General features: G+C 47.1%; 1 protein-coding gene across 1 annotated transcript in view; it reads left to right on the forward strand.

Annotated features, from left to right (window-relative positions):
- ENO4 (enolase 4) overlaps nucleotides 1-25,010 on the forward strand; it is a 291,356-nt gene that overhangs the window by 62,450 nt on the left and 203,896 nt on the right. Inside the window, exon 5 of the mRNA XM_029610746.1 lies at nucleotides 8,449-8,639. Coding sequence (XP_029466606.1) covers nucleotides 8,449-8,639 — 191 coding nt within the window. The remainder of the gene's footprint in view (nucleotides 1-8,448; nucleotides 8,640-25,010) is intronic.

Below are 25,010 nucleotides of genomic sequence, written 5' to 3' on the forward strand. Positions count from 1 at the left end.
AAACCCTCCCTCCCCCCTTTGGAGTTGGGTTTCTCCTATTTTCATTTAATTATAATTCTATGTTACAAGACTGGAGAGGGAATCCATGTGGACGCATGGTATAAAGCATCCTGGGCATGCTCAGTGTGCTTAGTCAAAGTTCTAGAAACTTTGACATAAGTTTTCCACATTGGGGCTCCATCTGATGATGTCATCCCTGTGTGAGGACTAAAATCCTGCTGTCCTCAGAACACCTGTTACAGGTAAGCAACTCTGCTTTCTGAAACAGTCCACAAAATCTCATTTAAAATACTTGAAACAAACTCATAAAAATGGAAGCAAGCCACCTAACATTGATGTAGTTTATGCATAGGCTTTAAAAACCATTAGATCAAAGAAGAAAAAGATCTCTGATCAGAACGAAATGTAATCATTGTTGATAAAAACCTCCAAGTTGTGAAGTCCAAAAGAAATTGGCAGACTAGGCAGACAGTTTGTTTTTTTTCTGTTGCCATGTTTCTAATAAATTACTTAGCTGAAGTGGTGCCAAACTGTAAACTTGTCCTTGGAGTACTGCAGTCTGAAAGCTGTAATCAAATGAATGTAGCACTTCAAAAGACGCCATTCAATTACAGAGGCTATCAGTAAAGCTGTAAAGTTCTTACAGCTTTACTGACAGTGTAGTAATTTATTGTGGAGTTCATGATTTGGGAGGTTGTGGTTTCACATTTAAAACTGGATTTCATAGCATTCAGACAGGTGGATCCAGAACCAGTGGGTTATGCACCTCTACCAGCAGATAGAGATGGAGCAAAGCTGACGTCACGGTATATATACTCCTGCACTTATATCAGCCTGCCAGTATTCTCCGTCTCCAGCAGATGGAGGACATGCATCTCCCTACTGGGAATTGTGTTGAAGTTTAATAGAAGGAGAAAGAAGGATATAAGTTTATTGCCCCACTCTCCTGTGGTGATACCTTATGATCCCTCTCTCAGTTGAGATTTCTTGAGATGATTTTTGTAGATTCTCCCTCAGATGAGTGCTTTGGTCAGGTAGCTGGTTTTTCCGGAGTGGACTTAGCTGTAAAAAAACCCCAAACAAAAAAACCACACACAACTGAAAGGTAAGCGGATGCAGGAAGCAGAGTACAGAGGTGAAGGTACATACCCTCTCCCCCCACAGCCGGAGAATGACTCCATTCTCGGCCCGGACGTGCTGCGTTCAGATAAAGAGTTTAAAAAAAAAAAAAGGGAAGGAAGGGAGTTGGTTTAGGGATTCCTCTGGAACAGTGGTTCTCAACCTTTTTTCTGTCGGGACACACCTGACAGATGGTTCTCACATGCGTGACACACTGACCCATGATCTTCACAGGGCTAGATGTAAAAGTACAGTTTGCATCCACGGGAACCCCCCTGATCCACAATAATGGATGTAAAGCAGAATTATGACATTCCCCATACAACTCATCCTACAAAAAAGATATTCTGGTTCTGGTGTCATCTCAGTAACAGCAACTCAAACTCCTTCTACTTCCAGGCTCAATAGCCCTACTTATGAAAAGACAGCAGTTTACCACCAATGCATGTCCTCTTGAGAAAACACAACAAATAAGACTGATAAAACGCTTACATGCTAGTAAAATATCTCAGTAACAGACACAGAACCGACCTAACATACTCCCAGGATCTGTAGGTAATGCACATAAACTAATCCGCACACAGTTACACCCGTATTATGGAATACACTCAAACAGGAGCAACCCTATCTATGAAAAAGGCAACACTACAAATATTACATCAGGCCCTAAAAACCAATACACATCTTATTAGGAAACAGAACTATCAAGCAGCTATAGATCCCCACACAGAAATAATTGTAAAACTATACTAATAAGCAGAATAAATGTTTCACAACAACTAAGAACAGAATAACATCCAACAATTAAAAACTCATAAAAACTATTAAAAATTCTCCAAACACCAATAAAATATTTAAAAAAAAGCAGACACATCACATAATATTAAATAATTAAAATGGCAGTCAATCAAGAAAAATAAACTTTAAAAGCCACCTTTACTTACCCCCTCCAGCAGCTCTCCTACTCCTCTTCCATGCAGGCTGTAGCACACACCAGAAGCAGCAGTAGTGGCTAAGCTCTATACTCATGGTCCTCTTCCTTAGGGCCCATGTCTCTCACACACACGCACCATACCAGTCATGCCCCCATGACCAGTTTCTGTCTCTCACACACCAATCATCTCCCAAACAGTCTTTGACAAACACACCAGTCACCTTCCTGAACAGTTTCTCTCATGCCATACACACACACACAGGCTTCCCACTCCCGTGTTCCACTTACATATATGGGCTTCTCACTCTCATAATCACTTTCTCTTTCTCACACACACTCACCAGTCTCTCACTCCCATGCTTGTTCTCTCCACATGCACAGGCTTCTCATTCCCATAATCACTTTCTTTCTCTCACACACATACACAAACACACACACCAGTCACCTGATCTCTCTCATGCATACACACATACAGGCTTCCCACTCCCATGTTTTCTTTCAGATATACAGGCTTCTCACTCCCATGCTGTGTCTCACATACACACAGGTTTCTCACTCCCATGCTCACTCTTCACATGCACAGGCTTCTCATTCCCATAATCACTTTCTCTCTCTCTCTCACACACACACACATACACACACCAGTCACCTGATCTCTCTCATGCATACACACACACACACACACACACACAGGCTTCCCACTTCCATGTTCTGTCTTACATATACAGGCTTCTCCCTCCCATGCTGTGTCTCACACACACCCATGTTCTCACTCCCATGCTCACTCTTCACATGCACAGGCTTCTCATTCCCATAATCACTTTCTCTCTGTTACACACACACACACACACCAGTCTCTCTCTCATTTCCATGCTCGCTCTCCACGTGCACAGGCTTCTCATTCCCTGAATCACATTCTCTCTCTCTCTCACATTCACATACACACCAGTCACACCGTCATCTTACCAACCAGTCTCTCTCTCATACATACACACACACACAGGCTTCCCACTCTCATGCTCTCTCTCACATAATCAGGCTTCTCACTCCCATGCTTTCTTTCACATACACCCCCACAACACCAGGCTTCTTACTCCCATGCTTTCTCACATACCCAGATTTCTCACTTCCATGCTTTTTCTCTCTTTCTCATACACACACACACACATCCCTGACTGTCTCACACTCTCACATAGACATCAGTTATCTCCTTGAGCAGTCACTTTCATTGTCTCTCACATATACCCACACTTCACCTCTCTGACCAGTTTCTCTCAATCACACACATGCTCTCAATCACATACATTCTCTCATTTATACACTGGCTGGCTGGCTGCTTCTCTCTCACTTATTTCCTCTCCCCCCCTCCCCTCCCCGAGCACAAATGGTAGCTGCAGCAGCCTCCTCCTCCAGCCCCCGCAGGCCAAGAAGGAAGAATCCCATCGACCGCGGGAGGCTCATGCTGCTGTCTCCTTTCCCGATTACCGGCTGCTTCAATAACTCGGGGGCCGATGCTGCAGCGGCCGCTGCTACTTTATCACGCGGCACGGTCTTTCTCCTTCTCGCGCACCGCGTACCACTTCCTGTTCTGGGTCACGGGGGGGAGGCGCAGGAAGAAGAAAAGGCCAGCCACGGGTGCCACAGCTTCTTTTAGTACTGCTGCCATTCCCACTGGGCTTGAACGTGTTGATAGCCCGGCGGCAACAGCAGCAGGGAAGAAAGAGCAGTGGGAGAGACCGGGAGCACGCGACACACCAGCCGGTGCTTGGCGACACACTGGTGTGTCGCGACACACCGGTTGAGAACCGCTGCTCTGGTTGAGAACCCTGCAACTGTGTTGATTTTCGCTCCAATAAATTGCAGAAGCTGCGTTAATTGGAGGTGTAATTTCTCGTAGTTTATTAGGAAGCCTAGAGTCTCCAGACAATGGGTTGTCTGTTTCAAGTGATCCCGTAAAGAAGTCACTTTCGAGGCTACCAGAAGCCAGTCATCCAGATAAGGGAATAGTTGGATCCCCCCTCGCTGGAGGTGGTCCACTACTACCGCCAACACTTGATAAAGATTCTCAGGGCAGAAGATAGATGAAAAGGGAGCACCTTGTATTGGAAGTTGCATTCATTGACCTGAAAACATAGGTAATGTCATGAGGAACATGCATTGACATGTGGGAGTATTCATCCTTGAGATCTATTGAGCACATCCAGTCGTTGGGTTGAAGGAAAGGTAGGATGGACTTCAGGGAGGTCATCTTGAACTTTTCCTTTGGAATGAATTTGTTCAGGGTTTTTAAATTCAGGATTGGGCGGAGACACCCCCTCCCCTGATTTCTTTGGTATGAGGAAATAATGGGAGTAAAACCCCAAATTGCATTTGCGAACAGGCACTATCTGAATGGCTTGCTGCTGTAGAAGAGAGGACACTTTCTCCTGCAGAAGTGGTGTCTGGGCAAAGTTCCGCAGAATGTGGTGGGGTCAAAGTTCCGCGGAAGTGGTGGGGTCTTTTTGAACTTTAACTGATAGCCCTTGCGAATGATGCTTAAAACCCAATATTCCGGTGTGATTGCTTTCCAAGAGTTGTAAAATTGGGCTATCGGCCTTCCACACACAGCAGTAGCGGTGGCTTGGCTATCCTCAAAAACTCTGAGGTGGTTTTTGGGTACTAGCAGATGGCTATCTCTGTTGGCGCTGTGCTCTAGCTCTACTACTGTGGGGCACTGGCTGCACTTGTGGCCTGGGCTGTGAAAAGGTATGCGTCCGGCATGGGGTAAAAGGCTGATACAGATGTCATTGGTAGGTTGGTCTTCGATAACTGGGGTAATACCTCCTTGGAAGCAGATGGTTGATCGGAGGGAGAAACCAAGGATTGAACTGCTACATTCTGTTCCTTTAGTTGCGAGACTGCCTCCCTTAGTTTGTCTCCAAAAAGATTATCTCCCTTGCTCGGGAGATCGACTAACTTTTCGCGAATATGCTTCCTGAATAGCCCTTCATCTTAACCAGGCCATCCTGCACTGCCGATGTATGGGCTGAAGTCTCGAATACGTCATACACCATTCACGGGAGGTGACATAGTCCTTCCATCATGTCACCGAATGGGTGAGGAAGCACCCTATCTCAGACTCACTTTGAAGGAGGGGTCTAAGCAATTGTAAACACTCATAGAGATATTGAGTGATGTAGAATTGGTGCTGTTGGATTTTAGCGTTCAGCATAGCCACCTGGAAGGCTTTTCTCCCAAAGTTGTCTAATAGTGGTTGTCCTTTCCCGGCGCCACATTAGAATGTAGCCTGGATTTTTTCGCCGCCTTCATGGCTGATTCCACCATAGTGGAAGCATGCGGCAACTGCATCACACTAAAGTATGGCAACTTCCTCATTCGAAATTTGAGGTCTGTTTTCCTGGAAGCGGGAAGTCCTGAGAGAGGAGATTCTCATGTTTTTTCCAAGACTGCATCCGAGTCTGTGAAAAAGCGCTGTAGGCTCAGATGGGACCTCGAAGATCTTCAGGATGCTGAGGACCTCTGCTCTAGGGTCTGGTACCCTCTTTGTTACCACCTTGAGCAGAAAACCCACTTTCTCTATAAACTTAGAGAAAAGAGAGGTCCTCGGGTGGCGAAGATGGCTCTGGGGATTCCTCAGTGGGGGGTCAGATGGAATGCCCATCGAAGATCCCAGTGAAGATGGTGGGGAGTCGGGCAGTTCTGAGCTTGGCTGCGGTGATGACAGTGGGCGAGACCCTTCTTGTTGCTGGTAAACCTGTGGTTGATGAGAGGAGTCCTTTTGCAAGGACAGCTCCACTGATGAGGGGCTCGAAGGTGGACGCTTTCCAGTCCCTGATTCCAGAGATATGAAGAAATTATTAAGAATGTCCAAGATCTGGGACATTGCATGGGAGGCCAGGCCACCCTCTGCAGTGGTATGGTGGTCCCTTGCCGCTGTTGGTACCGCAGCCAGCAGGATGCTTGACGAGGCCCCCCAGTTCATGAGTTGCTGGCTCTGTCGTATTAGATGGTCTATGGCTCTTTGATAAAGGTTCCTGAAGCTGGGGCGAATCTCACTTTCTTCGTGAGACAGATGAGAGGTCAAAGTATACTTTCTGGGAGGTACCTCCCCAACGAAGGAGAGTCTGGGGTGTTCCTGCATTGGAAAATCCCATGTCACTTAGTTCTTGTGCAGTGAATACCCATCGAGGATCTAGCCCAGGTTTCCTTATTGACACAGACTTGGATTGTGTCAGCCCTCGTCATCCGGGTTCACACAGTGACGCATGGGTCATCTGCGTTGTTTGTGTCACGGCTTCTGATGAGGAGTCATGGAGCCGTGTCGATGTCTGGTGAGCAGGCGAGCGAATCGATGTGCACTTGGACACATCACGTCGTGCATCAGAAGTGCTTGACTCAGAAGCTCGTGCTGGATCTCCATGGCGCGGAGTGTCAGTCTTGTGCTGCTGTGATAAGAACATAAGAACATGCCATACTGGGTCAGACCAAGGGTCCATCAAGCTCAGCATCCTGTTTCCAACAGTGGCCACTCCAGGCTATAAGAACCTGGCAAGTACCCAAAAACTAAGTCTATCCCATGTTACTGTTGCTAGTAATAGCAGTGGCTATTTTCTAAGTCAAGTAATAGATAATGGACTTCTCCTCCAAGAACTTGTCCAATCCTTTTTGAAACCCAGCTACACTAACTGCACTAACCACATCCTCTGGCAACAAATTCCAGAGTTTAATTGTGCGTTGAGTGAAAAAGAACTTTCTCTGATTAGTTTTAAATGTGCCACATGGTCACTTCATGGAGTGCCCCCTAGTCCTTCTATTATCCGAAAGAGTAAATAACCGATTCACATTTACCTGTTCTAGACCTCTCATGATTTTAAATACCTGTATCTTATCCCCCTTCAGCCATCTCTTCTCCAAGCTGAAAAGTCCTAACCTCTTTAGTCTTTCCTGATATAGGGGAGCTGTTCCATCCCCTATATCATTTGTAGATGCATCCATGCCGGGGTTGTGAGCATTTGAGGACACCCGGTGATTTTGCAGGGGCAGGGAGCGACAGAGGTTTTGAAACCATTCGCTTGTGCTTACTTTGGGGTTCCAGATAGGAAGATCTTTTCTCTTTCGCCGGTCTCTCTACTTTTGGTCCCAGGGAGGAATGGGGGGAATGACGCTCCGAGATTGTAGCGTAGGACCCGGCTTCTTCTCTCAGATGTGCGGTCTTCTGTGCGCGTTGTCTCTGGGCCCTGGGTGATATATGACCACAGTCCCGACAATTGGACTGGTCATGGTCAGGGCCCAGGCAAATATAGCAGAAGTTATGTCTATTGGTGATGGACATAATTTTACCGCACTGGCAGTATTTCAAGCCAGGTGATTTGGGTGCCATACTAGCACTGAAAAGTGCTGGGTTGTTTTTTTTAAACTTTGAGGAGAAGGAAAGAGAGAGAGATCTCCACTTGTGACTGGCAGCACAGAGAAAACAGACTGAGGTGAAGGAGACTATTCGTGTGGGAAGACACGCACAGCTGCACAGAACCAAAGCTTTGTAATTGCTGAGAGATGCTCCACCTTAGAGGCCACTGGAGGACGTCCCAGACAGCATGGCTAATTCAGCCCTGCTATCGGCGGGAAAAACATTTTTATGCACAAAGTTAATGCAGTCGGCAGGGGGAAAGAAATATTCAGATGTTTTTTTTATGCAGGTAACTCCAGAAGTTACCCACACAAGGCCTTTGAATATCAGCCAAATAGGGGGTAAATAAAGGTCTTCTGCTATCTGAATTTTGCAGGAGAGTGGTGATAAGAATACCCTTTCTTCTTATCAGCTAAATTTGTTGCTCTTTCTTCTGGATTTATAAATTGAATTGTGGATTGTTTGATCCTTGATTCAGGAATATGACTTTCTTAAAAGGGGGAGGGAATTGTGAAAATAGATGGAGGCTCCAGTGATATGGGGAGGGAAGAGATGAGGAAGATGTGTGTATTTTCATATGGGGGATGAATGGGAATTGAGGACGTTTTGACATCAGCGGATGGGGGAAGTTGCTCTAATTTTTTTCCCCCCTGTGCTACCTGGCCCTATTTTGAGAAAGTTAGTGTGCAAACATTCAGAAAGATTATCATCAGAGGGCACTTGTGCTCTCCATGTTATTTATCTTTGTGAATACTGCCTTGTGAGATTTTTGCATGCTGGCTAACTTTGGAAGATAACTGGGATAATCTTGCCAATTTAGCTGCACGTAGTGAATGGGCACAACATTGGAAAAAACAGTTTAGTAAATCTGGCCCTTAAAATGAAAGATCCATGTAGTCTGGGTGAAGTTTAAGTTTACATAACAGGCTTCATGTGTTCTGATCAGCTTTGATTGGCCTTGTAAATCTTTGGTTCCATTTCTTTACAGAGTATGTCTTCTATTGTGATGTCTGCTGGGTCTGAACCAACACACAGTGCTTTATCTGATACAGCAGAAACCAATGAGCAAAAAAAGGAGCAATCTATAGAGACAGCCTTGGAATGGATTAAAGAGCCATTGAATACATTACTTAAAGGAATTGTACCAACAGAGCAATTGAAAACTGATCAGCTGCTCAGGTGAGTCCTGCTAGTCGTTTTCTTTTCACTAACAAAATTCATTATATTTCTTATTCCCGCCACACTAGTCCAGACAAGTGGGTTTATGCTTTCCTACCAGCAGATGGAGAAAGAGAACAACAGGTTTGCTGATGTCACCCTATATAGGGTGCTGTGTTGACATCAGCTTCACAGTATCACCAATAGATGGTAGGATAATATATTCATTCGTTTAGTCTGATATGGACTGCTCAAAGAGGAATTCAGAGGAGCGAAAAGCCTTTGGGTCTGATTCTCCCCCAGTGGAGGACAGACAGTAAGCTTCCAAGGTAGTGCTGAGTGCCTGGACTGTTGCTAGCGTGGGAATAGAGTCGCTTGCTCGAGAGTGAGCCCTTGGACCACGGCACACCCTCCGGCCGAGGCTCCGAGGTACGCACTGTGGGAGGCAAGCATATCCAGGCATGGGCTGGACTTGGAACATAGCATGGACTTGGAACACAGATCACTCAGGCCTCTGCTGAACCTGCCCGCACCAAGAGTGAGACCCAACAACACAATGCTTGTCTCTGGGGTAGCCCTCCGGCCACTCAATAGCCCTTTCGGACCTGCCGCTTGGGAAACAGCTTGAGCCTCAGGACAGACTGAGGTCGAGGACAGAAGATGACTGGAACAAGGAACGAGACTTGAAATGACAAACATAGCCAGAAACAAGGAGCATGGCTTGACACGAGAAACATCACTTTGAGTGTCACATGGAACAAGGAATAGGTTGGCACGAGGAACATGGTTTCAGATACTAGATGCAGGTTCAAAGTTCAGGCTCAGGTATCGATAGAGCCCTATGCCGCAGCACGTCCTACACAGCCTGTGGGCTGGTTGCAGACCATGCCGAATACGGAGCAGATTTTACACTTGAAACGTTATGAAGACTTGGCACTGGAAACATGACAAAGACTCTGGGAGAGTCCTGCTCTGCTGCATGACGTACACAACCCAAGGGCTGTTTGCGGACCACACCAAAGACAAAGCAGACTCTGGACTCGAGACTTGGATATGAATGGAAGCTGGACAAGGAGCTCCGAAGACCAGGAACAGGATTCAGGGACTCAGGAACTCAGAACCAGGGACAGGACCCCAACATTTAAAACCAAGGGACTTCCAGAGACTTGACCAGGGAAGATGCCAGGCCTTGTGCCACGAGGCGCCCAACACAACCCATGGGCTGGTTGCAGACCACGACACTTGCACGCCTGGAGAAGTGGATGAGAGAGAAGACTTGGACAGCAGGCAAAGGCGAAGACTTGGACATCGGACTTGAATAGGGACTTGGTAGACGAGACGCATGAACCGATGAGAGACCAGGAACGTAGAACAGGCAACATGAAAACCATCAAGACAGGAGTATGATTACGGAAGACCTTGAAGAACAAAGACACCATGGACAACCATGAAGATCCTTACGAAGGCCTGGAGTAAAGACAGAAGAGCCCTTTTATAGGACTGCCGGCATGATAAGGCGAAGACGTAATCAGAAAGGGCTGGGGGGCTTTTCCTGCTGCGGGCCCTTTAAATAGCCAGGAGAGGTGCATGCGTGCGCCTAGAGGATGCCGATACCGGAGAAGACAGAAGATGGTGGCCCTCAGGGTGCGAGGATCGCAGTGGCACTCCTCCACCGCTGCACAAGATGGTAGAGGAGGCATCAGAGGCATGGGCTGCAAAGAGCAGGGGACAGCGTCAGTGGCTTCTCCAGGCTGTGCTGGGAGCAAAGGGGCGTCGGGGTAAGTGAGCCGCTTGCAGGCCTGACCCATGTAGGTGTTTGTAAAATGGACTGGGTGGACCTGGTTTGCTCAGCTTCTCTAAACTGCCTTTTCTTCTTACCTGTTTTTTGATCTCTCCTTTATTCCTGGAGGAATTTCTTATCTCCAACCTCTTCCATCCCCGACCCTCCAGAGCCTCTTTGAAATTTGTAACTGGCAAAGAAAGTTTAGAAAAAAGGAAGGGGTTTCTGCCTGGTGCAGAAAGAAGGCCAGATAATGGTAGCTCAGGAATCAAGTTGTTTTTCTCATTGACACAACTGGGGTTGCAGCTGGATTGGCAGCCAAGGTGCAAGATCTTACAGAAATGGTTGATATGGGCCTCCAGTACTTGTTCCGCAGTCTTTTTGGGTCCAGCATTCCCACAGAGGCGCTCCTGCTAAGATATTTGCAGAGAGAGCTTTGGGTGCTTCTGCCTTCCTGCCCTCAGTTTCTTCTCCCTTTCCCCCCAGTGTTTATCCTGCTGTCTAGTGTTCTCGCGCGTGCTCTCTCTTTCTCTGTCTCCTCATCTGTGGAGGCAAAGAAGCATTCCCAGTGGGATGAAATCTGGGCCTTGGAGAAGAACAGGTTGTTGTGCAATTTGTTGGGGTCCCTTCAGGAAGACATACTTTGGGAAGAGATGAATAGAGGAGATGTTCTCCTAGGAAGGAGGAAGGTTCCTTGGTGCTCTAACTGAGAAGATAGTTTGTTCTTCCTCTTATTATTAAGGTATAGGAATATGAAAACTCACCATTGCTTTCCCCTTAAGTTAAACAATCAGGAATTGATCATGACAGAGTGAGGTACCCCAGATGCCTGCCTTAAGGTTGGCAAGATGATGGGGAAACTGTATCTATTTCATATGGAAGAGAAGGAGAAGGTGAAGACGCCACCTGTAGATGCATTGGTGACAGGTCATGAGGAAGATTTCTATCCCAGTAGAAGAGAATATGGAGTGGAGTAGATGAGTAGTCTAGTGGTTAGAGCATTTAGGCTATGAACAAGAGAAGCCAAAGTTCAGATCCCACTGCCACTCCTTGTGAATTTGGGCAATTCACTTCACCCTCCATTGTCTCAGGTTCAAAACTTAGATTATGAGCCCTCAAGGGACAGGGAAATACCTACAGTACCTGAATGTAATTTACTTTGAAGCACCAGAAAAGTGGAATATAAATCTAAATGAAAATAAACAAATATTGCTCTCAAGGATACACAGGATCATAAAATTAAGTTAAGAACATAAGAACATGCCATACTGGGTCAGACCAAGGGTCCATCAAGCCCAGCATTCTGTTTCCAACAGTGGCCAATCCATGCCATAAGAACCCGACAAGTACCCAAAAACTAAGTCTATTCCATGTTACTGTTGCTAGTAATAGCAGTGGCTATTTTCTAAGTCAACTTAATTAATAGCAGGTAATGGACTTCTTCTCCAAAAACGTATCCAATCCTTTTTTAAATACAGCTATACTAACTGCACTAACCACATCCTCTGGCAACAAATTCCAGAGTTTAATTGTGCGTTGAGTGAAAAAGAACTTATTTTATTATTTATTTATTTAAAATCTTTTCTATACCGTCGTTAAGCTAGTTGCTGTCACAACGGTTCACAATAAGGCACATAATTTCGAACTTAAATCTGTTGAGTTATTTTAACTAAACAGGTGCCATCAAAAACTTTATTCGATTAGTTTTATATGTGCCACATTCTAACTTCATGGAGTGCCCCCTAGTCTTTCTATTGTCTGAAAGAGTAAATAACCGATTCACATCTACCCATTCTAGACATCTCATGATTTTAAACACCTCTATCGTATCCCCCATCAGCCCTCTCTTCTCCAAGCTGAAAAGTCCTAACCTCTTTAGTCTTTCCTCATAGGGGAACTGTTCCATTCCCCTTATCATTTTGGTCGCCCTTCTCTGTACCTTCTCCATCGCAATTATATCTTTTTTGAGATGCGGCGACCAGAATTGTACACCGTATTCAAGGTGCGGTCTCACCATGGAGCGATACAGAGGCATTATCCCAGGACAAGCAGGATGCTAGTCCTCACATATGGGCGACGTCAGTGACGGAGCCCTGAAGCGGGAAAGCTTTCTGTCAAAGTTTCTAGAAACTTTTGACTGGCCCTGTGAGGGCACTGAGCATGCCCAGCATGCTATGATATTCTCTGCCACAGGTGTCTCTCTTCAGTCTTCGTCTTTCCGCGCTGCAGTTAGCATTGCGGGATAGGAGCCATTGAGAATTTTTTCTCAATACTTTGTGACTGAAAAAGTCATATTATTAGATATTCTCTCTCACAATTTCTCTCAGGAGGTTTTCTTCTTCACCGGCTGGTGAGTACCTCGGTCTCAAATTTATTCTCCTCAGGAGAAAATCTTTTCTCATATTTTTCGATATTTGCCTCGACGGCCGTCGACCGCAATATGACTACTGGTTTTAAAAAATGTCCGGTATGCGCCCGTAAAATGTCGCTTACTGATCCGCATCTCGAGTGCGTAATATGTCTCGGAGAAAATCACGATGTAAAAAGTTGCCCGCAATGTGCTGAGATGACGCCGAAAACAAGAAAGTCTCGACTGGAAAAAATGGAACATTTGTTCCATCGTCAGTTAATACCATCGCCTTCGACGTCATCGAAATCGTCTCCAGCCGGAGCGAAACAGCGCTTGTTGATTAAAAAATCCACTGCGGGACCGTCGGGAGATCACTCATTGTCTTCGTCCGCATCGATGAAATCCGTTGATCCGCAGAACCCGAAACATCGACGGCCATCGACGACCGAATCCACGTCCCAGGATCCCTTGACGGCAAAGCGGTCACGTCCCGAGGAAACCTCAGTGTCTGGGCCTAATCCTCCGATCTCGACTTCTGATCCTCTGCAGGGCCCTGCAGCGGATCCAACACCTCAGCTTTCGCCACCGCTTACAATTGCTCTGGTACCATCAGTTGTAACGCCGGAATTGTCTGATATAATCAGACAAGTGATATCTCAGGCTTTGAGGGAACAGCTAATTCCAACGGGCTCGTCGATGCCAATGCTTCCAGCATCGATGCCGGCAACTTTGCCGATGCCGGTGGGACCACCGATGCCGGTGTCCACAGTGACGCCGAGAACGCTAGAGGAGTCGACGTCGACACCAAGGATAATAACCACGTCGACGTCGATATATGCGCAATTACCATCGATTACTTCCGTATCGATGCCCATGTTGCCGCCTCCATCGGGGAAAAGGCCACTCTCGATGTAGACGTCGAGACAAACATCAATGCCATCGAGGCCAGCACCGATGGATGATGATGATGTCCATGACCTACCATCCTTCCAACGTCTACTTCAAAGATACCAGGATGTCATAGACACCTTGCCCAGAAAAACTGGAGAACATGTGTTTCCACCTGCTCCCATTGATGACCCATTACCAGGTCCATCAGGACTACATCTGCCACAAAGATCAACATCAAAACAACCTTATACACAGGAAGAAGAGGATTCTTGGGATAGTCAAGATTCAACCTCCTCCTCTGAGGACTTCATGTCTGATCCCTCTCCTCCAGAACCAAGAAAGAAGTCCCCACCTGAAGACCTCTCTTTCTCAAACTTTATACAGGATATGGCAGACACTGTTCCTTTTAAGTTGGAAGCAGAACAGGACTCAAGACAACATACTTTAGAAGTCCTGCAATTTGTGGATCCCCCCAAACAAGTTTTGGCCATCCCAATTCACGAGGTGCTCTTAGACCTGCAACATCGTATCTGGGAGCATCCATCCACAGTTTCCTCTGTAAACAAAAGGGTAGATTCAACTTACTTGGTACAATCAGCACCAGGATACCAAAAGGCACAACTACGACTTCAATCCGTGGTAGTTGAATCTGCCCAGAAAAAATCAAAGAGAATCCGCCCTCACTCCTTCCTTGATTCCTTGGGAAGGAAAATCTATCACTCTTCCATGCTAAATTCGAGAATCTCTGCATACCAACTGTACATGACACAGTATCAGAGAAATGTATGGAAGCAGATGGAGGAACTTACAAACTCTCTGCCTGAACAGCTTCAAGAACCTGCACAAGCCATAATACATAAAGGCCTGGAAGCAGGTAAACATGAAGTAAGAGCGGCCTATGACAGTTTCGACACTGCCTCCAGGACGGCAGCTGCAGGCATTGCTGCTCGACGTTATGCATGGCTCAAGGTATCCGACCTCAGGCCTGAGGTCCAGGAAAAGCTGGTTGACCTCCCATGCTTGGGAGACAACCTATTTGGAGAAAAGGTACAAGAGGCAGTACAACAACTGAAGGATCACACAGAGACATTACGTCAACTGTCCCAAATACGTCAGGATCCTTCCACACAGCCTCCTAGACTACTTCCCCGCAGAGAAACAAGGAGGCCTTACTACAGGCCACGCAGATACTACTCCCAAACATCTCGGGGTAGATCCACTAGGCCTCAACAGCAACATGCCCAAACTAGACAGCCCAGGGCACCTCGTACTCAACCTTCACCTCAGACAGGCCCTGCTTCTGGGTTTTGAGATACCGCCCAGAGAACAAGCCACTCCTTTCAACCCTCTCACACAACTTCCAGTGGGTGGAAGAGTGTCCCATTTTTACACTCACTGGCAAACAATAACAGACCAATGGGTGCTCTCTATAGTTGCTCAAGGATACAAACTAAATTTCCTGTCTATTCCACCAGAATTTCCACCGAGAGCCTTCCCACAACAACAGTCTCAACTAATTCCTCTACAAGCAGAATTATCCACCCTTCTGAAAATCAGGGCAATACAGTTCGTGCCTCAATCTCAGAAGGGAAGAGGATTCTACTCCCGTTACTTCCTCATTCCAAAGAAGACAGGAGGCCTAAGACCTATCCTAGACCTCAGAAATCTCAACAAATTTCTAAAAAAAAAGAAAAATTCAGGATGGTTTCCCTAGGTACCATGCTTCCTCTTCTTCAACAAGGAGATTGGCTTTGTTCTCTGGATCTTCAGGATGCTTATACTCTCATCCCAATATCCCCTCCTCATCGCAAATACCTACGCTTCATAGTGGGTCATCAACACTTCCAATACAGAGTACTCCCTTTCGGACTCACCTCTGCACCCAGAGTGTTCACAAAGTGTCTAGCAGTTATAGCAGCACATCTACGCAAACAAGGTGCGAATGTCTTCCCATACCTAGACGACTGGCTCATCAGAAGTCCATCTCTACAGGGAGCTCTCGATTCTCTCAATCAAACAATTGCAACACTACATTCAGTGGGATTCCTGATCAATTATCAAAAATCCCATCTCACACCATCACAACTGCTTCAATTCATAGGAGCAGATTTGAACACCAACCTGGCAAGAGCTTTTCTACCAGAAGATCGTGCAGAAACAATCTCACTGCTAGCAACGTGGCTCAGCTCACAAACACAAGCAACAGCTCACCAATTTCTAACTTTACTAGGCCACATGGCCTCTACAGTTCACGTTACACCCATGGCACGTTTAGCCATGAGAATAACACAATGGACTTTAAGATCACAATGGATCCAAGCCATTCAACCACTGCATACTCAAATTCAAGTAACCCACCAACTACGTTCTTCTCTACTATGGTGAATGAACAAGGACAATTTGCGCAAGGGCCTACCTTTTCAACAACCAGTTCCACAAGTAACTGTAACTACAGATGCATCCACCTTGGGTTGGGGAGCTCATATAGATAATCTCCAAACACAAGGAACTTGGACAAAGCTCGAAGCAACATTTCAAATCAATTTCCTGGAACTTCGAGCTATACGTTATGGGGCGGATTTTAAGAGCCCTGCTTGCGTAAATCCGCCCGGATTTACCCGAGCAGGGCCTTGTGCGCCGGTGCGCCTATGTTCCATAGGCCTACCGGCGCGCGCAGAACCCCGGGACTCACGTAAGTCCCAGGGTTTTTCGAGGGGGGCATGTCGGGGCAGGGCCGATCGGCGCGGCGTTTTGGGGGCGGGACGCGGTGTTTCGGGGGCGGGCCCGGGGGCGTGGTTTCGGCCCGGGGCGGTCCGGGGGCGTGACCACGCCCTCCGGAACCGCCCCTAGGTCGCGTCTCGGCGCGCTAGCGGCCTGCTGGCGCGCGGGGATTTACTTCTCCCTCTGGGAGGCGTAAATCCCCCGACAAAGGTGGGGGGGGTTTAGATAGGGCCGGGGGGGGTGGGTTAGATAAAGGAAGGGAGGGGAAGGTGAGGGGCGGGCGAAAGCGAGTTCCCTCCGAGGCCACTCCGATTTCGGAGCGGCCTTGGAGGGAACAGCGGCAGGCTGCGCGGCTCGGCGTGCGCCGGCTACACGAAATCGGCAGCCTTGCGCGTGCCAATCCAGGATTTTAGCAGATACGCACGGCTACGCGCGTATCTACTAAAATCCAGCGTTCTTTTGTTGGCGCCTGAAGCGCCAACAAAAGTACGCAAAGGCGCGCTTTTTTAAAATCTACCCCTATGCTCTACATGCCTTCAAGGATTGCCTTACACACAAGACTGTTCTGATCCAAACGGACAACACAGTAGCCATGTGGTACATAAACAAACAAGGAGGGACAGGCTCGTACCTCCTTTGTCAAGAGGCAGCTCAGATATGGGGTTGGGCCCTGAACAACTCCATGTTTCTCGAGGCCACTTATCTGGCGGGCATTCACAATGTAGTGGCGGACAGACTCAGTCGTCAATTCCAACCACACGAATGGTCCCTGGATCCCTCAGTAGTGACCAGGATATTTCAACGTTGGGGACAGCCAACAGTAGACCTCTTTGCATCACATCTGAATCACAAAGTGGACAACTACTGTTTCCTATACAACTTGAACAACAGGCCAACCAAGGACGCCTTTGCTCGCCCTTGGAACTCAGGCCTACTCTACGCGTATCCTCCAATACCGTTCATAACCAAAACTCTAGTGAAGCTGCAACAGGACAAGGGGACCATGATACTCATAGCCCCATATTGGCCTCGACAAGTATGGTTTCCCACACTCCTAGACCTCTCAGTCAGGGATCCAATTCGTCTGGGAGTAGCTCCCACTCTCATAACTCAATATCAGGGTCGGTTGCGCCATCCCAACCTCCAATCCCTATCCCTGACAGCATGGATGTTGAAAGCTTGATCTTACAACCACTCAATCTTCCATACAATATATCTCAAGTGCTTATAGCTTCACGTAAACCTTCCACACGGAAGAACTTTGCTTCCAAATGGAAAAGATTCACTTTGTGGTGCAAGCAAAACAACATAAATCCTTTCACTTGCCCTACAAATTCTTTACTAGACTACTTATACCATCTCTCAGAATCTGGTCTCCAGACTTCATCTGTAAGAGTACATTTAAGTGCAATCTCCGCTTACCATAACCAGGTAGCAGATGCACCTATCTCTACACAACCTCTTGTCAGCAGGTTTATGAGAGGTTTAACTCACCTCAAACCACCAATTAGACATCCAGCCACACAATGGGATCTCAATTTGGTTTTATCAAGACTTATGCGTTCTCCTTTTGAACCCATACATTCCAGTGAGCTAAAATTTCTTACATGGAAGACTATTTTCCTCATAGCCATTACATCAGCTAGAAGGGTTAGTGAGTTGCAAACACTTGTCACATATGAACCTTACACTAAGTTCTTACATGACAGAGTGGTTCTCCGTACTCATCCTAAATTCCTCCCCAAGATAGTCACGGAATTCCACTTAAACCAAACCATAGTTTTACCCACATTCTTCCCAAGGCCTCACTCTCATCAAGGAGAAAGGGCCTTGCATACCTTGGACTGTAAGCCTGCTTTATCCTTTTATCTCAACCGCACTGCAGCCCACAGGAAATCCAATCAACTCTTTGTTTCCTATGACCCAAACAAACCAGGTAAAGCAGTGGGAAAACATACTCTATCAAATTGGCTAGCAGATTGCATACAATTTTGTTATGAACAAGCAGGCCTTCCTCTCCAAGGGCGAGTAAAAGCACACTCAGTAAGAGCAATGTCAACTTCAGTAGCACACTATCGTTCAGTGCCAATAATTGACATATGTAAAGCAGCAACATGGAGTTCTCTTCACACCTTTGCAGCTCATTACTGTTTGGACAAAGAAGGAAGACAAGATTCAGCCTATGGACAATCTGTTTTAAAGAACTTGTTTCCAGTTTAATCCCAACTCCTTCTACAACCAACCTGCTGTGATCTTCGGCTGACTCATTTCCACAACAACACATCACTGTTGCCTTCATATTAAATGACTCAGCCTCTAGCTTGCTAATCACCCATATGTGAGGACTAGCATCCTGCTTGTCCTGGGATAAAGCAAAATTGCTTACCTTGTAATAGGTGTTATCCCAGGACAGCAGGATGTAGTCCTCACAGAACCCACCCACCACCCCGCGGAGTTGGGCCTCATACATTTATTATTTTATTTTTGCTAACGCATTTGCTACATACGAGACTGAAGAGAGACACCTGTGGCAGAGAATATCATAGCATGCTGGGCATGCTCAGTGCCCTCACAGGGCCAGTCAAAAGTTTCTAGAAACTTTGACAGAAAGCTTTCCCGCTTCAGGGCTCCGTCACTGACGTCACCCATATGTGTGGACTACATCCTGCTGTCCTGGGATAACACCTATTACAAGGTAAGCAATTTTGCTTTATGACATTTTCCGTTTTATTCATTATTCCCTTTCTAATAATTCCCAACATTCTGTTTGCTTATTTGACTGCTGCAGTACACTGAACTGACGATTTCAATGTGTTATTCACTACGACGCCTAGATCTCTTTCTTGGGTGGTAGCACCTAATATGTAACCTAGCATTGTGTAACTATAGCATGGGTTATTTTTCCTGGCACTGAAGTCAGGCTAACCGGTCTGAGTTTCCCGGATCGCCCCTGGAGCCCTTTTTAAATATTAGGGTTACATTAGCTTATCCTCCAGCAAGGGATCATGTACAGCAAATAAAGAAGCCGTGGGACCAGCACCATTTTGATAAGAGCACTCCTACCAAATAGAGAAAGTGGCAAAGGGGTCCACAACTGCAGATGTGCCCGGAGCTTAAGGAGACATGGGGTGATATTCAACTCATAAAGCTTTTCCAGATTTCGAGAAACCCATACACCCAAATATTTAATTTTTCCGAGGGCCCATTGAAAAAGGAAAGGGCCGCCCCAAGAGCCCTGTAGGTGAGCATTCAAAGCTAGGGCCTCTGACTTTCCATAATTGAGTGTCAGCCCCGCCACCAGTCGGAACTGGTCAAAAAGTTGGATGATAATAGGCACGCTGGTGCGAGGTCGCCCCACAAACAAAAGAATATCATCAGCAAATAAAGCAGTTTTCAAGGGATGTCCATCAATTCTAATTCCAGTGAATCCGAGTTCACTCCGCAGCCGTATGGCCAGGGGTGTTCTAAAGCCAATACAAATAACAGCGGAGAGAGGGGGCAACCCTGTCTGACCCCACAATACAGCAAAAAGGGTTCTGTGGGCTCTCCATTGAGCAAAATAGAGGCACTAGTGTTGTTATAAAGAGCTTCCAGCCATTGAAGATACGCTCCTGAAAAACCATAACGGCGCAGAGCCCAAAACATATATTCCCATGATAGGGAATCAAATGCCTTTTCCGCATCAAGGCTCAGGATCAAGGCCTCTTCAGATGGATGGTAGCTAAGGACCGCTAGCTTGTCTCCCCTTAACAAAACCCGTCTGGTTGGCATGGATAAGAAGGGGAAGATGCCGTTCAACCGGGTCGCAAGGACAGCTGCCCAAATTTTTACATTCACATTTAACAAGGAAATGGGTCTATACGAGCCCACTTCCAAGGGGTCTTTTCCCGGTTTTGGGAGAACTACAATAACAGTCCTGTTGGAGGCCTTGGTAATTCGGGTAGTGTGCAAGAGGTTAGCATAATATTGCTGTAACGGGGACAAGACTGTAAATTTCAGTATCTTGTAAAACTCTGAACCCAGCCCATTTTGTCCCGCTGCTTTACCCAATTTAAGCTTCTGGATGACCGCATAAATTTCCCCATTAGTAACAGAACTATTTAGCGTATTAATTTGATCTACAGTTAACAAGGGCCATGAGATCCCTTGGAAGAGGGACTCGGTAGTTGTTGCGTTCGTGCCTCTTCTCGCCCCTCGCTCCACCCTCTTACCTTGGGAGCGACTCCCTTTGGCTCTGATGGACAGTTGCAGCCGCAGCTTCTCTCTGCCTCTTGGTCCTGGTGTCCCCAGGCTGGCTACGGATCCGCCATGTTCCTGATGACGTAAGGGCGCGCGCGCTCCAGACTTGTACCAGCAAGGGCGCGAACCTCGGGGGCGTCCCCCTGTAGTGATGTCATTAATTTCCACTTTAAAAGGTCTTTGTTTGCTAACCTCTAACGAGTTATCCAGGAATTCCAACGGGACTTGCTTTGGCAGTCCACGATACTTGCAACAACAATCTGAGTCAGCCCGGGGAATCCGTCCCCACTGCTCGGCCGTTTCAAACTTACCAGGAGTACCTGCTCCACGAGGTCTCCGCTCTCTATTCTTGATTTTAGATTGCCAGAATACTCAGCAGACTCCTCATTGCCTGGAAGCAATCGCGGATGTGAATACAGTGAGTTCTATTGTACATAAGAATCGGTACTCGCTCCACGAAGGCCTACATTCCTATAGCGCTGAAGATTCCCTTCCCTGCCAATCTAACTCTCGATCTAACGGAGATCGAGAGTTAGATTGGCAAGATTGCAGATAGGAACCGGTACTAGCTCCACGAGGGCCTATGTTCCCAGAATCCTTTACAGACTCTCTTCTACGCTAGAAGCCATTTCATATACAGCTATTGTGAGTTCTTATTACAGACTGTGTAGAGGAACCAGTGCTCGCCTATGGCTCCTGTTCCTGAATATACTGAAGACTCTCTGTGGCATAGAGACCATTGCAGACATTTACTATTGTGAGTGTACCATCTTGTATCCAGTATACCCTGTCTACTCACTCCTCCTAGTCTCTCTCTACAGCTCAGCGACCGAGATTACATTCCAGTATCAGAAGGACTTCAGCCCTACCGGACACCTCAACTTTCTACTGCCACCTCTGGTGGACCAGCTTCCAGATTAATAAAGAACTATTTGTGTTTACTTCATATTCTAGCCTAGCCGGTGGTTCCTCTCAGGATCTCCTCCTGGGGGCGCGATCATCTGCCATCGGCCCAGGGCTTCACCATTTCCTCCTAGTGGTCATTCCTTACACTACTATCACTCTGTGGGAGCCAACCACTACAGACCACTAGCACCGCTCATGGAAGTATTATATAGACAACTACCTTCTCTTTCTTTGGGACTTGCCAACAGCCTATATATAACATATTGCTACGCCGTAGCGGAGGCATGATTGATTGCTATCTCAGTAGCGAAGTACAATATCCTATTGTTAGCTCCTCTCCTCAGAAGAATATCATAGAACAGATTGCTAACTCCTCTTCGCTGGGGAGTTGGTCCATAACAGCTTGCTACCTTCCTTTCTTACAGGAACATCTAACAGTAGTTTGCTACAGATTACTAACTCTGCCCTCCTGGTGGGGTCAGCACTACATATAGCTAACTCCTCCCTTCTGGAGGAGCAGATCATGACAGATTGCTACTCCTCCTCCTTTCAAGAGAAAAGCAGAACAGTTGCTACTCCGCCCTCCTGGCGGGGTGAGTGACAGCAGATTGACTCCTTCCCCCTGGAGGAGGAGAGCACTAACAGCGGTACAGGCATCCATAGGCTTAGGGCCATATAAAGACATATAATACTCCCGAAATCTACGCGCAATGTCCATGTGAGTATTCACATGGAGTATTCACATGGACCCCTCTGGAATCCCGGATCCCCGTAACAGATGCTTGCTGACCTTTAGGCCAAATAAGGTGAGTCATCAGTCGGCCGTCCTTGTTAACATGTTTATATAACTGGTACCGGTAGTAACGGAGTGATTTGGACGCCCTCTGATGGAGCAAGCCATTAAGAGCTGTCCTTGCCCTAACAGCAGTTGCCTTGGACTCCTCCGTTAAGGAGGTCATATGTTGCTGTTGGGCTTGTTTAAGAGTAGCAGTTAGCCACAGAATTTCTGCGTTACATTTTTTATTAGCCCTGGCCACATAGGCTATGGTGACCCCCCCACATCACCGCCTTTCCGGCCTCCCATACAGTCGTTACACTCATTTCACACTATTTTGCAAATAAGTGTGAAATGCTTTGTCCAGATATAAATCGGGTTGCAGGCGCCAGGAAAATGGGGGTCGTGTACCAGCGCCACAGTGTATTGCCACTGTTATAGGGGCATGATCAGAAATAGAAATGGTTCCGATATTGGCCTCCACCATCCTCAGGAAACAGCAGTCTGATACCAGCAAGTAATCCAGCTGTGAATAAGTCTGGTGGGGGTTAGAATAAAATGTAAAGTCCGACTCCCCGGGATGGAGTACCTGCCAAACATCCAGTAATTGCAGTTTGTCGCGTAAAAGATTGACACCCTTACCGCGGTCTGAGATGTGACCAAGTTTGGGGGGGGGGGGGTGAATATCTAACTGCTTGTTTGCAACTATATTAAAGTCACCCCCAACCACCAGGCGACAGAGAACCCAGCTAATCGACTCACCAGGGATGCAAAGAAAGGGGGAGATTATACATTAGGAGCATAAATATTACATAGTGCCATTCTCTGATCAAATAATGTACCTACTTCTATCACATATCGGCCCTCTGGGTCCTGGTAAGATTGCGCCAATTGAAAAGGCAAATTTTTGTGAATAAGAATAGCGACCTCACGTTGCCGCGAATTAAGAGTAGCAGCATTGGCCCACCCAGTCTCTCTGAAGTTTAGCATGTTCCTTATCACCAAGATGCATTTCTTGCAGGAATACCACCTGGGCCTGCATGCGCTTAAACATTGTAAATAATTTCTTTCTTTTGATCGGGAAGTGGACCCCATCCACGTTTAATGAGACAATTTTAACCTGTGCCATACCAGGAACCCAGAAGGGCACACAATAAGGTTTCATTGCTCTCCAAGGCCCAGGCCCCAGCCTGGGCCTTGGAGAGCAATGAAACAGACATTGAGCCAGCCAGAAATGTAAGACATCCTTCAACCATAAAGAGGTTCTCCCTTTACTCCTACCCTGCCCCCCAAGTTCCCTCACACTCATACCAACACCCATTCCATTCATATCAATCTGTACAAGCATCCCCAGCAACCACCACTATCGAAACAGCATACTTCCACGCTCCCAGAGGCATAGATCCACCCCACACTGCACAAACCAGCAGGACTGGGGGTCCCCCTCTAGCCCCGCTCCCCTCCCAGGTCGATCTAAAGGGCTCTCCCCCGCTAAACACCAAAGGAACACATTAAGAACAGAGGAACAGGCGGTAGCCCAATGTGGGCAAGAAATGCTGTCCTGAAAAAGTACACCCCTCAGCTCAAGTAAAATGAAATAGCCCTAAGAATCGATGATGTGGGAGGCATCCCCCGATCCCCACACTTCGCCCCACAGAAGGCAGTTCAGAGCCTTTCGCTCAAGTCCTCGTATGGTAGTCTGCGGGCCCAGTGGTAGAAGACCCGAGATCCCCCAAGGATAACTATCTCGCTCGCCTAGGTACCAGCACCAGGGCCACCATGATTCTTCCAACTGAACCAAGTAGTGGAACAAAAACTGTATTCAAAGCATTCTTGACTCACTCCTCTTTGCGCCGTGGTAGAGTTTGAAGGAAGCCGTCGACTGCCTCCTTAGAAGTGAAAAACAAAATTTTATTATCATGATGCACGCGTAGCTTTGCAGGATAAAGCAATGCAAATTGAATGCCCCGCTTATGAAGTTCCGTACAGGCCAGCGATAACAATTTCCGTTGTGCTGCAGTGCCCGCTGAGAAATCGTTTAACAGCATAATGCAGCTATTCTGGTAATCCACCACTGCCTTCTGACAAAAGGCCCGCATCGATTTTGTTTTATGTTCCCAGTGTAAGATGTGTGCCATCACAGGCCAAGGTCTGCCATTTCCTTCGCGGGGAGGGCCCATCCTATGAATTCGTTCATATTGTAAGCGTTCCTCCGCTAAATCCAGCCTGACCTGTTCCGGGAGCCACTTCTCAATAAAGTTGCGCAGGTCACCATCCCTCACTTGCTCTGGCAGGCCAATGATTTTCTGATTGTTCTGCCATCCTCGGTCTTCTTTTTCTTCCATCTGGCTCAAGAGTTCACGTTGCTTGGTACGCAATTCCTCCACTTGTCTCTCCGAGTCAGAAACCCGATCCCCAAGATCTGAGATGGTGGCCTCTGCCGTGTCCAGGTGTTTGGACTGACCTTCCATGACTGCTTTAATATCTTCCATGGAGGTCTGAAGTTTAATGAGTCTACCATCCAAGGCTTCCGTGACTTGTTGAGAAATCTGATTTAGGGCCTCATCTGTGAAGGAGGAGGTCACATTTTCGCTGGTAGGATTCACGGCCATTTTCTGCTTCACTACACGCGGTCAGTGTGTGCTGCAATTTCGCATGCCCAGTGCTGCTTCACAGTTGGGCTGCCTCTGCTCGGGGGATGCCAGGATCAGTAGGAGCCAAGATCAGCAA

Source organism: Rhinatrema bivittatum, chromosome 7 (genome assembly GCF_901001135.1).
Source record: "Rhinatrema bivittatum chromosome 7, aRhiBiv1.1, whole genome shotgun sequence".
Classification (NCBI taxonomy): domain Eukaryota; kingdom Metazoa; phylum Chordata; class Amphibia; order Gymnophiona; family Rhinatrematidae; genus Rhinatrema; species Rhinatrema bivittatum.